This window comes from Anas platyrhynchos, chromosome 5 (assembly GCF_047663525.1).
Source record: "Anas platyrhynchos isolate ZD024472 breed Pekin duck chromosome 5, IASCAAS_PekinDuck_T2T, whole genome shotgun sequence".
Lineage (NCBI taxonomy): Eukaryota > Metazoa > Chordata > Aves > Anseriformes > Anatidae > Anas > Anas platyrhynchos.
The window spans coordinates 24,632,501-24,643,824 of record NC_092591.1 but is presented as its reverse complement, the minus strand read 5'-3'; the positions used below and the strand labels follow the sequence as shown (position 1 = coordinate 24,643,824).

The following is an 11,324-nucleotide window of genomic DNA, read 5'->3' as shown; positions in this document are numbered from 1 at the left end:
GAACCTTCCCAGGTTGCTAAGTCTCTACAGGAAAGGAAGTGGCTCTCAAACACTTGGTAATTTCTCTAGTGAAGGACAGTATTTGAATCTGGGATACAGCACTCTGCAGATGTGTTGCGCAGAAAGCTCAACTAGAAAAAGAGAGGAAAAAAAGGAAAAACACAAGCCTACGGTTAGATTTGTCGGTGCTTGTTTGGGTCAGTAAGGATTGCTGCAACATAACACAGTCAGCTATGTACCAGCATGAACTGATCTCTGTGGAAGCCTAACATAGCAGCCTGAAAAACAGGGACCCAAAATTCTCGGATCTAATGCTGTGTTGTGATTTGAAATGCCATGATCTCAGTTTCATATCTTTAATATGCTAGCTGTTACTGCTACCATGTTTCTGATTTGATGATGAAGTGGTGTTGTTATGATGTAAGGAGAAATAGTTAGAGCTAATGAAGTGAAAAACACAACAAGACAACTTCCATTTAAGGGAGGAAACGATTGGTAAAGAAATTGGACAATGCAGAAAAACTGATAACCATTTAAAAAAATTTTAATCTCAAAGTGCTTTGACACCATGATTCTCAGAAAATGGGTGGAAGCGGTTTGTATTTTTGACACTCATTATTATCAGGTACAGGAAGATGATTAATATGTGAACCATATCATTTAAGATATTATACCCAGGCATTTGAGTGGCACATTGACAAGCAATACATTATCTCGCTTACACAGAAGTCCATCTTTGATATCACAGTAATAGTAGAATTAGGACAATAGCAATCCCAAGTGATGCATGGTTTAATTATAACCTTCTCCATACTTTTGGTTGTTGTTTTTTTCAGGCCAAATTAATTACCTAAATTGGTAAGAAGTTAAAGCAAAGCTTCAAATTGTGGCTTATGTGAGATATTTTAATATAGAAAGACTATTGCTTTTTCCTAATGGGAGGAAGAAGCAGATATGGTCAGGAGTGAATGAAGAGTTAACAGGCTCGAGAAGAAATTCCCCACAAGTCTTCTCCCAAGGTAGGTCAACTCCTGCTATTTTTGTAGAAATACCTTGTTTAAATTCATTCTACCCCAGTTATGTGTAAACCAAGGCTTAGCACATTGAGAAGGATGCTTCCCTTTCTTTGCACTTCTGCAGCATGAACACAAGCAGCTGACATTAGAGAATGCACCTCTTCAATCTTTCATGTCTACTTTTATCCAGGTGCTTCAACCTTTTTAACTTGGTTTGTCTCATGCAGTCCTTTTAAAGAAGGGGAAATGGCTCACATGAGGAACACTTGTGAAGACTAAGGGAGGCTGCAAGGTTTGCTGGGTTGGACAAAATGTGCTCTAAATGACAGTCAGTCTTTTTTTCCTTTATGAAGTTCTCCCATCTCACTTACCCCAGAGCAATTATTGTCAGCCAAAACCAGAAAGATCCTGAGGATTAACCTGGAGAATCTTGAATTCAAAGAATCAAGAGATGATCCATGGATTCTTCTGTTAGATCTTACGTTGCCTTTTCCTCTCCTCTCTGTTCTTCATGAGGTTCTCCTTCCAGTACAGTGCAGTCGTTCTTTTCACTCTGAGGCTGAGGCACTCTGCAGAAATAGTGATTGTCTAATACTGGAAATGGTTTGCAGTGCTTACTTGCTGCTTGCCCCATGCATAAGAAATAAAGGGCCTGCCCAGCAGTCATAGAAGTCAAGACAGAGAAACCATGATGCTTAATTAAACAGGAGTAACATTAATGTAATTTTTACTCCACTACATGTAGGAATGCTTCTATGAAAAAGGAAAAGATTTCTGATCAAAGGCAAAAGAGCTCTATTGCATTGTTATTATTACCTGTGAATGTCAGATTCTTCTTCCAGCAAGTCAGTAGCATCTTCTCCTTTTTTCCTTACAAATTCTTCACTTAGCCCAACATGCTGGAGGGTGTGTCTGTAGCGACGCTCTGCTCCTTGACGGGCATCATGCTATGAAATTGAAACTTAAACAGTAAGAATATAGAACTGGGGCTTTCCTGTAAGCCAAGTCAAGTTGTTTTAAAGTTTATGGCTGACACTCCTAATGAAAACAAGAGAACAGCAAAGCCCCTGTCCAGAATTTTTGCTCTTCGTAGGGTACAATATCAAAACTGAATACTAGGAGAATGTCTCCCACATCTTTCAAAGCTTTCAAACCTTTTCCTGCTTCTGTTCTTTTTCACTTTTTTTCTTCTGTTCTCCTGCTTCTACAGCATTCCAGTCTTAATGCAGTAGCACACTTGTGTCTGAATCCTGACTCTGACACTCAGATTGAGAATATGTGCAAAAAGGGGTTGTGAGAAATTCTGGAAGCACGTTTGTTTGTAATTTGTAAGCACTAACCACAGTGGAGTTCAACAAACAGAGCTTGTGAAGTAGCTTCACATCAGCTCATATTCAAGAAGCTGAAAACCAAGCATTCTGGATCCTATATCCTCACTGCCTCTGCATAAACCATGCAAATTAATGTAGTTTCAAATGAGGTTTTCCAGAGGGAGTGGCTGATTTCTGAAGATTAAGGCATTCTGGATGGAGGACAGAAATCTTGTCTCCAGCTAAGTTCATGCTGTCAATACTGGTTAATCTTTACCAACGTGACGAACAGACATGTTACTAAAATTTATCAGACAAATGTGTTCTCTGCTTCCGTTAATTACTCACCTGAACAGAAAGTTTAAGCAAAGAGGATATTGCTATTGAGATATCTTAAATCAGCACATAGCTATATATTGTCAGTATGTCTCTAACCAGGTATCTATCAACTCTGCAAGGAGACAGAACTGAGAGAGAAAACCGAGGGAAATATACTTTATATAAAGTAAAATTTGTATCTACGCTTAAGTGCACTATAGATTTGCAGGTGGTAGGTACTGTGTGACGGTGAGATGTGCTGAATGCAACCACAGGCAGCTGAGCTTGCAGGTGATAAAAGTGACTTAACAATCATTCATGTTTTTCCAGTAGCATGGGAGTTACACAGTAAAAGTGCTCAACTGGAGAGGGTTTTAAGAAAAAAAGTTTAAAACTTCTAGACTGTAGGCTATGGTATTCAGGTGCAAAATAGACTTTCATATAGTTTCTGGTGTGATAAGGCCTTAATTTTGATCAGACCATATATTTGGATTGCAATAGACATTAAGGATTGGAAAGCTCTACAACCAGTAAGTAAATATAAGTGTTTTTCAAGTCATGGGATGGAGTTTAAGTAACACTCAGGTGGCTGTCCCATGTATTATTTTAAACACAGTCCAGAGACTATACGAGCATTTGCACCCTCTCATCGATGAATAATTTGAGACTAAACTTCTTAATGCCTGTCTTAAATGAAAGACAATGAATCCTGTCACCCAGAAACACTCTGGAACTTTGACCAGTTACCTTGGTGACCTGTTCAAAGAGGTATGGTCTGTTCTTGACTCGCAGCTGCATTTCTTCCAGCTCCTTTCTGTATTCCTTTGTTCTCTCTCTCATATTTTGCCTGAAATGGAAAATTTCCCTGTCTAATACAGGTTCCCTCTGACTGTAGCTGCTCAGGAACCAGGAATTCTTAATAACCATTTTGTCCTTTAAATAGCTCTGGGAATTGTCCTTACTCCAAATACTGGGCAAAACACTGCTGTTGCTAGCAAGCTGTGCACCCTCAGCAAGCTTTACTACTGGAGTGTAAGAAGAGAACCAGTGTTCAAGTTTTGACAAAATCTTGCCTTACGTGTTTTATGTGCTTTACCAAAGGAGACGTTTCAGTTGGCTTGTTTGTACAAAATCGTCTCTACCAATGTTAATCTAAAGGAAACTATTCTGTTTGCAAAGAGTAGCGTGGGACTGTGAAGAAACCCAAATGAATGTGGAATAGGTGTGGCAGCCAAAAAAGTCAGGTTAGGAATGAAGGCTCTTAGACCCAGCTCCTCTTAAAAAATCATCTGATAATCCCCAGTTACCAAAGCAAACAGTTATCTCTGTGCAGAAGAGGATACTGACCAGTTCTGTTTCAACTTCTCCTTGAGTGTTTCATCCAGACTTCTGTGCGGATCCAGGGCTTTTGCTCGGCTGTTCACTGACTTACGGATAGCCTGACATTTCTTTTTCTGTTCTTCCAGCCAATAAATTCCTTCTTTGTCTCCTTCCTTTTTGCTTTCTTGGGAGCATCTGTATAGGAGAAAGTAAGCAATGAGCTCACTTAACAGTGCCAGACTGCATGCTGGCTGGCAGTTCCAGTTTTGTAATCCTCTAAGGAGAAAAGCAAAATTCCAGACATAGATGTATGTAGCTCTCAAATCAACTGGGAGGCAGGATAAGAATTAGCAAGGAAAGAAAACTGGCTACAGAGAAACATTTAGGAAAAGTATTGTTGATGTGATGAGGGAAAACATTAACTTTTTTTTCCCCCATTTCAGCCATTAGTTGGTGTGTGGTCTTGCAGACAAACTTTTCTACTTACCTAATAGCAGATTCCCTTTTTCTTGTTGCATCTGTAATATGCACTGGAAGGGTGTTGGAAGAGAGAGAGGAAAGTGCAGTCAAAGAACGACTTTTTTGCATTGAAACTTTGGAAAGTTGATGAGAATCCTGAAAGAAATGGAACTTTATTCAGTGTGTTTGTTCACAGCATATAATGTCCTCTGTTCTTTGTCTACTAGAGAGAACAGTCGGAGGTATGTGGGCAGTGCACTCATTCTTCTCTCTTCCACCAGTAGGGATTTACATGGGGAGAGGCTGAGGGGTGAAAGGGAAGGAGACTTGGTTACGAGTATGGAAGGGTGGCTGAGCTTAGCTGTCAGAACTCATCTCTTTGTGTAGAACTTTGTTCTCTGCTTTGTCCTAGAATTCTGCAGTACTCCTAAGGCAAGGGCAGAGGTCTCACTAAAGCATGTGAAATATGCATAAATAAATGCTATACATTTAAGAACTTTCCAACTTGATCACAGAGAAAAGTACCACAGAAATATCTGGTCATCTCACCTTTATCCTTTCATTAGCCTGCCTCTGCCTGCTACGGAGATTGGAGGTTCGTAGCTTGAACGGCTTATTACGAGTTGCCTCTTTGACTTCTTGTCTTCTTACTGCTTCCCTCTGAAATGCCCAGTAAAGTTCTTCAAAATCTGGTATTGTTGGATTAATCCTTGGTGTGAAGCTGAAGCTATTGTCCTGCAAGAAGCCAAGTTTTTCCTGCTTAGTTTTAGTGGCAGTTCGGGACTGAGGCTTCCTCCGACAGTTGCTGGTATCTATAGGAGCTACAGAGCTCTCAAGCAAATCCTTGGCTCTCATCTGAATGCGGATTTCTCTGTAGAGTTCAGCTTCTAATGAATCAAGAACAAAACAATGAGAAGAATATGAGTGACATAAAAGACTGCCAAATTGTCACTGGACAACTCTAAACTTTTCTTTATGATGGCAGCCACTCACAGAAGAGAGAACAGGCATCTGGTGTTCTCTTTCCACACTTTCTACCTCCTCTTTCCTCCGCCTCCCAGGAAATAAATTTGAAGGAACATGAAGAACCATGGTCGTGTCTCATTCTTAGGCATTAATCTCTAGCTATCTCTTTCCCTTCTCACAGAGTAAGTTACTGAACTGGCCTTCTCCTCCTATTCCTTTTCTGAGGAGTAGCAGGTAATTGTGCCCTTGTCTTGGAGATGTGTTTTTTTTCATATGAAACTGATGTGTGATCCTTGGGTAGGAGTAAAATTACCAGTTCCAAGATACTGCATGGACCTTGGATACTTCTGGCACTACATCTGTTCTCATGCTTGAACACACACACATCATGCAAGTGCCTTTAGTCTAACTAAAAGCATGGAATTCAGTTCAGGGAAGGATTCTCAAACTACCACAATATGCAGCAAAAACAGCACAGAAACCTGTCTGAAGAGCTCAATGTACCCACGTGCGTTTGGGAGTAGTGCAGAACTGCCACAGCTGACACCACCACAAGACTGCTAAATTTAGGGCATTCTATTTTAAGGGTCTCTAGATGAAATGTAATGAGTGGTGCTACACAGGAGACCAGACAATACCAGAGGAAGTAACAATATTGGCTTTACACTCCCAGACAGTAAGGGACAGTCAAGGAGCTGTTTTTCCAGGAAGAGCCCTGGCACTTTACCTTTGAGTTTATCTCCAAGAAGTGGGTCATAAGTGGATTTAGGAACTTTTCGACTGGCTTGCTTCGGTTTGGAGCTCTCACTTGAGGTTGCTGCTGCCAGGAACTTCTGTCTGATAGCTTCTTTCTTTTTCTCCTCCTTCTCCAGGAAACTGAAGGGCCGCTGAGTGGAAAGCAGCAGCTCCTTTCTTTTCTGTGTTGCTATTTGCCTGCGAATCTCATTCTGTTCCATTATTTCATGATAAAGGGGTAGAAACACGTGGGCAGGTACAGGCTGTGCCCGGAATTGTTTCTGACATTCAGCTTCATCCTGGCTTTGCCTTTTGTCTCTTGGTTTGTCTAGTTCAAGAAACAGGTATGACTTCATCAGCTGGGACTTTTTGCGAGCTTCCCGCAGCGTCATTTTGAAGGGCTGAGGGATGGTGATGGAGGGAATCCAGGGAGAGGAAGCACTTTTTGGCCTCAGGCAGGATTTAGGAAACAAGGGAGGTTTTTGCTGATCCCAGGCACTGTCCGAGGTGAGGTCAATCAAAGACCTGGACTGTCTTTTGTTACCAGATGCACGACTAAGACAAAGACATTATGAAGGGGAAAATAGGGGAAATTATTACAAATTAGAAATAAACGATGGGAGAAAGACAGACCTAGGCCTTATCATTCTCAGGCTTTGTATTTTCCTTTGCTACTTAAGTTCATGAGCACGGCTTTGCTCATACTCAGTTTTCTACACACGGAATGGCAAATGTGACTACCTGGACCTCTAACACCACTCATTATGCTGGTACTGTGTTGCTGGTGAGGCTGCGGGTTAACCAGGACACTCTGGCTTCAAGGATACTCGGGAAGTGGCCGTTCAACACCACAAAATCACGAGAGTTAAGCAATAAGCTAAGCACCCAGGCGCACCTCACCAGCCCTCCTGGGATGTTTGGGGCTGCCAGGGGAGCGGGTGAGACGCTGAGGGAGGGATCAGACACAGGGCAAGCGAGGGCTGAGGTGAGGCGGTGAACACGGAGCGCAGGAGAAGAGGGAGATGGGGACAGGGCCCGGCTGCTGCCCACCGCGCCCGCCAGGCGGAGCCTCCCGAGGGGGGGCCCTACCTGGGCGCCCCGGCCGCCGGCTGCGAGACGTCCCCGAGAGCCTGGGCCGGGCCCCTCCGCCACGGGCCGTGCCCGCTGCCTGCTGCCGCCGCCTCCCGGCCCGCGCCCTGCGGCCCCGCCATCGCTCGGCGCCTCGGGTCCCGCCGCCACCTGCAACACAGAACCGCCCTCAGCGGGCTGCGGCCCCACAGCGCGCCCCTCAGCCCGGCCCTGCCCTCACCTGCGGGCCGCCGCCGCTGCTTCAGCTCCCAGCGCGGCTCCCGCCAATCAGCGAGGCGTTGCGGCGCCCTAGCCCCGCCTCGCTGCCTCAGCAGCCAATCAGGCTTCAAGGCGGGCTGCCCGCCCCGCGCGCTCATTGGTGCTGAGGGAGAGGTGTGCCCTCGGGGAGCGGCGCCGTTGCCATGGTTGCCATGGCCGCCATGGCGGTAGCGGGCGGGGCGGCGGCCGCCATTTCCACAGCCATGGCGGCGGCCTGCGGCAGGGCTCTGCTTGCTCCGCTCGGCCGGCGGCGGGCCCCGCTCCGCTCCTTCACCGCTCCTCCTCCTCCTCACCCTCCTCCTCCTCCTCCTCCTCCTCCTCACGGCCCCGCCGCGCCGCTCTACGATGTGGTGGTGTCGGGCGGGGGCATGGTGGGCAGCGCCATGGCCGCCGCGCTGGGTAAGGCCGTGACCTTCCTGCGGGCGGCTGTGGCGGGCCTCGGCGGAGCTCCGCTTTATTTATTGTTTTACGTAACTTGTGCTTTAAGTCGTCTAGAATATTCATAGTATTTGTGTCAAATATTCGCCCTCAGATCGCCGATGAATAATTTCAGCTGACAGGAGCGCTGTCAGTTCGGGGTGATTTACTCTGTACTTGAGTAATCTCTTCATTTTTATTTTTTTTTCAGTTTTCTTTAAGTATGCGGGAATTCTAAACTGCCTGTGCTATTCCACTGTCAAAATATAAGAACATAACCAACACCAATGCACTTGCTAAATACCATGGGAGTTTAAATTGTTGTTCTAGTTTCTGTTGTTCTAGTTAGTGAATTTATACTTAAGCTCTGAAAACATGTTCTGTACTTGTAGAATTAATTCATTAGTAATGGACTTTCATAACAAAATTGCACAAATTTGTGCAAAAATGAAAAATTTGTACAAAAAGTAAAGGTTAAATCCTTGCTTTAACTGCAGAAGGGTTGTCAGTTAGAGTTACAGGGTTGTAGCCATAAAGCTTCAAAATACTAACATACACCTGTGTATTCAAAACCTGCCCTGTAAATGTGTTTCTTCATGGGGTTTAGTTTGAATTCCTTCTTCTTACAAAAATTCATAGGCGTTATTGACGTAGAAATGAGAAAAAGGCCTTTTGGCAGAAGCATTCTAACAAAGCGTATATTTGCTTCCTTTAGGGCATGATATCCACTTCCATGACAAGAAAATCGCTTTGCTGGAAGCCAGTCCTAGGAAAGAATATGGTCAGTTGCCAGAGAAGTTCAGTAACAGGGTCAGTTCCATCTCCCCAGGGTCAGCGACCCTCCTAAGCAGTAAGTGTAATTTCTATTCTTCGTGTTTCTAGCAGTATGTTTGAACTGTTTTTATTTTGTTTAAACAAAACCCCTCTGAGGATGCATTGCCTTCATCCTAAACAGGATGGGGTTGCTTGGCTTTGTCTCTTAGTATTCTAAGTACTGAATTGCCATGGTTAAATCAGAGTTTTTATCATAACGGGGATTCATGTTCTGGTATCTTGGTCTGGTTGCTTATATAAATATATATAATGCAAATGTTTGTGTTGTTAGGCTAGCAAAAGGTTGTAAGGTGCTCTCTACAGCATCTGGAATACTCTGTTCACAAAATAAGCACGTTTCCCATGTATTTAGTGCTCTGTAGTCTGGTAACTCCTGATCACAACACTTCTGATAAATGTTAATTTCAAAGGCAGATTGCCTTGAATCAAAGGCCTTGATTCCTTACGGAGAAAGAAGTATTATAAACAGTGGTTATGAATGTCTGTGTCTGTTTTGCTACCCAGTGACAGTTGACCATATAAGTCACAGCACTCAAAGAAAACTCATGTCTTTTCTAGTGGCTTGTGTTAATAGCAAAATAAGTAATGTGGTGCTTGTGCTGTAAAAGTACTGAGGCAGAACTGCCCCTGTTTAGGGATGGTGAAAGTCTGGGCAAGCTGGAGAGGAGTTAGTGGCTCATAGGGAGAGAGGAGGAGAGCATGGAGTGAGCTTCAGCTTTGTTTGGGTCTCAGTGTCACTTGTAACCCTGTGTCCCCATGCATTTGTGTCTTTCAGGTTTTGGTGCCTGGGATCATGTCTGCAGCCTGAGATTCAAACCGTTCCGGAGAATGCAGGTGCCATACTCAGGGATGGGAATGTCCTGTGTGTTTGTCTGCTTTGAATTCTCAAACACCCGAAGTTTGTTTATTTGGCAAAGGGCGGGCCATGCTTTTCTGTGAGGAGATACCTATCAGAGTCTTGATGTCACAGGATGAAAACTTGATTCCTAATGGAAGCTGTAGATATGGAGACATGGGTACTAGTCAGGAAAGCCAGAAATAAAGGTAAAGGTGGTAGGGTAGTATTATATGTTAATTGTGTAACAGTAGTCCAGGACATTTCCTCTAGTCATGTATTTCTAAATTGACATACCCTTTGGCTGTTAAGATAGACATGTTCATGCTCCATAAAAGGAACTGCACTTATTTATCACATAGCTTCATACCATGTATTTTTTCTTTGCAGGTATGGGATGCTTGTTCAGAGGCCATCATTGTTTTTGAGAAAGATGACTTAGATGACATGGGTTACATAGTGGAGAATGACGTCATTATGTCTGCTCTCACAAAACAGTTAGATGCAGTAGCAGGTAGTGGACAACTTCTTTAATATTTTATTGCCTGCAGAGAGCTTTCAGTTACTTGTCTTTTGCTGTGTATGCTAATTTATGAGAGGAGAAAGAGAATTTGTCTAACAAATAACTCTGGAACATGGGCAACTTTTTGTCATGGGGTGGAGGGGAGGAAAAAATCTGTCTTCCATAGGCTACAAAGCATGAAGACAATTGCATATGTACTTCTCCAGAACATAGTCTCTTCAAAATGAGATTTAATGAAAAGGTCTGTAGCTTTCTGTCCGGAGCAGACTTAGCAGTGACAAACCGTTAGCCAGATCTGTTCTTTTTGAGTGCCTAGAGAATTGTAGGGTCAGTTCTTAGGGTGCCATTAAGACACGTGTGGCCCTTTGCTATTGTAGTGATGTTTCCTTTTTTCATGTCTGTATCATGCTGTGACCCTGGTACTTTGTGTTCCCGCCAGACCGGGTGGAGGTTTTCTACGGGAGCAGAGCAGTCGGGTATACCTGGCCCTTTCCCTCTCACAGCTGTGACACAAGCCCTTGGGTCCAAATTGAGTTAGCTGATGGACGCAGACTTCAGACCAAACTGCTGGTAACTAAACTTTTTATTTCTGTTGATCAGGCATCATCTCTTGCCCAAGTCCTTTCCACTGGATTTGGTTCTGATTCCGTGTGTGCCGCTCCACCCAAGTGGAGGGCTTGAGTGAGGTGAGTGGCTAACTCTGTCAGAGCTGCTAAGGGACACAGTGCATAGCCTTTTCTGTACCTGATGCAAGAAGGTTATGAACTGGGCAAGAGCAGAAGGGGATTACTTCTTCTGTTTTGAGTGAATATGGATATATATTCTTATGTAGAAACAAAAAATATAAGCAAAAGAGGATTATAGACTTGGAATATTGGCTTTCTTAGGAGATGCTCAGGAGGTTGTTTTGCATCTCTGTTTCGCAGATTGGTGCAGATGGCCATAACTCTGTAGTCCGGAAGGAGGCTGAAATTCAGAACATCGAGCATCGGTATGACCAGTCAGCGGTGGTGGCAACTCTTCATTTGTCTGAGGTGAAATTCTGCAGACTCTCTTCCATAAGCAGTAGAACAGCTTAAGCAGATGATGCTAGATCACTAGTTCTTAACTGTCCACTTGCTTCTTTCCACTGTAGGCCACAGAAAATAATGTAGCGTGGCAAAGATTCCTTCCCACAGGGCCGATTGCGCTTCTTCCGGTAAGATGCCTTGTGGTCTCTGTTTTTTACCTCTGTTTTTATTTTT

General features: G+C 43.8%; 2 protein-coding genes across 5 annotated transcripts in view; one reads left to right on the top strand and one right to left on the bottom strand.

Moving 5' to 3' along the window:
* Positions 1-526: 526 nt before the first annotated feature.
* FAM161B (FAM161 centrosomal protein B) lies at positions 527-7,509 on the bottom strand. 3 transcript variants are annotated; one of them, XM_027459601.3, is made up of 9 exons: positions 7,434-7,509; positions 7,214-7,363; positions 6,117-6,679; positions 4,973-5,310; positions 4,452-4,579; positions 3,992-4,159; positions 3,392-3,491; positions 1,833-1,963; positions 527-1,585 (listed from the first exon to the last, which is right to left on the bottom strand). In XM_027459601.3, the coding sequence occupies exons 2-9, from the start codon at positions 7,333-7,335 to the stop codon at positions 1,495-1,497; spliced, it is 1,641 nt and encodes a 546-aa protein (XP_027315402.3). In that variant the 5' UTR covers positions 7,336-7,363; positions 7,434-7,509; the 3' UTR covers positions 527-1,494. The 3 variants fall into 3 exon arrangements, 2 of the variants coding, with proteins under 2 accessions (XP_027315402.3, XP_071894563.1); XR_011809600.1 differs by lacking the exon at positions 3,392-3,491; XM_072038462.1 differs by lacking the exon at positions 7,214-7,363 and having other exon boundaries at positions 7,434-7,492.
* Positions 7,510-7,617: 108 nt separating this feature from the next.
* The window catches only part of COQ6 (coenzyme Q6, monooxygenase), a 20,114-nt gene continuing 16,407 nt past the window's right edge, over positions 7,618-11,324 (top strand). For both annotated transcript variants that reach the window (XM_072038463.1, XM_038180795.2), the window contains exons 1-7: positions 7,618-7,870; positions 8,604-8,738; positions 9,498-9,556; positions 9,948-10,071; positions 10,520-10,650; positions 11,007-11,114; positions 11,216-11,278. In XM_072038463.1, the coding sequence (XP_071894564.1) occupies positions 7,624-7,870; positions 8,604-8,738; positions 9,498-9,556; positions 9,948-10,071; positions 10,520-10,650; positions 11,007-11,114; positions 11,216-11,278 (867 nt within the window). In that variant the 5' untranslated portion in view covers positions 7,618-7,623. The remainder of the gene's footprint in view (positions 7,871-8,603; positions 8,739-9,497; positions 9,557-9,947; positions 10,072-10,519; positions 10,651-11,006; positions 11,115-11,215; positions 11,279-11,324) is intronic.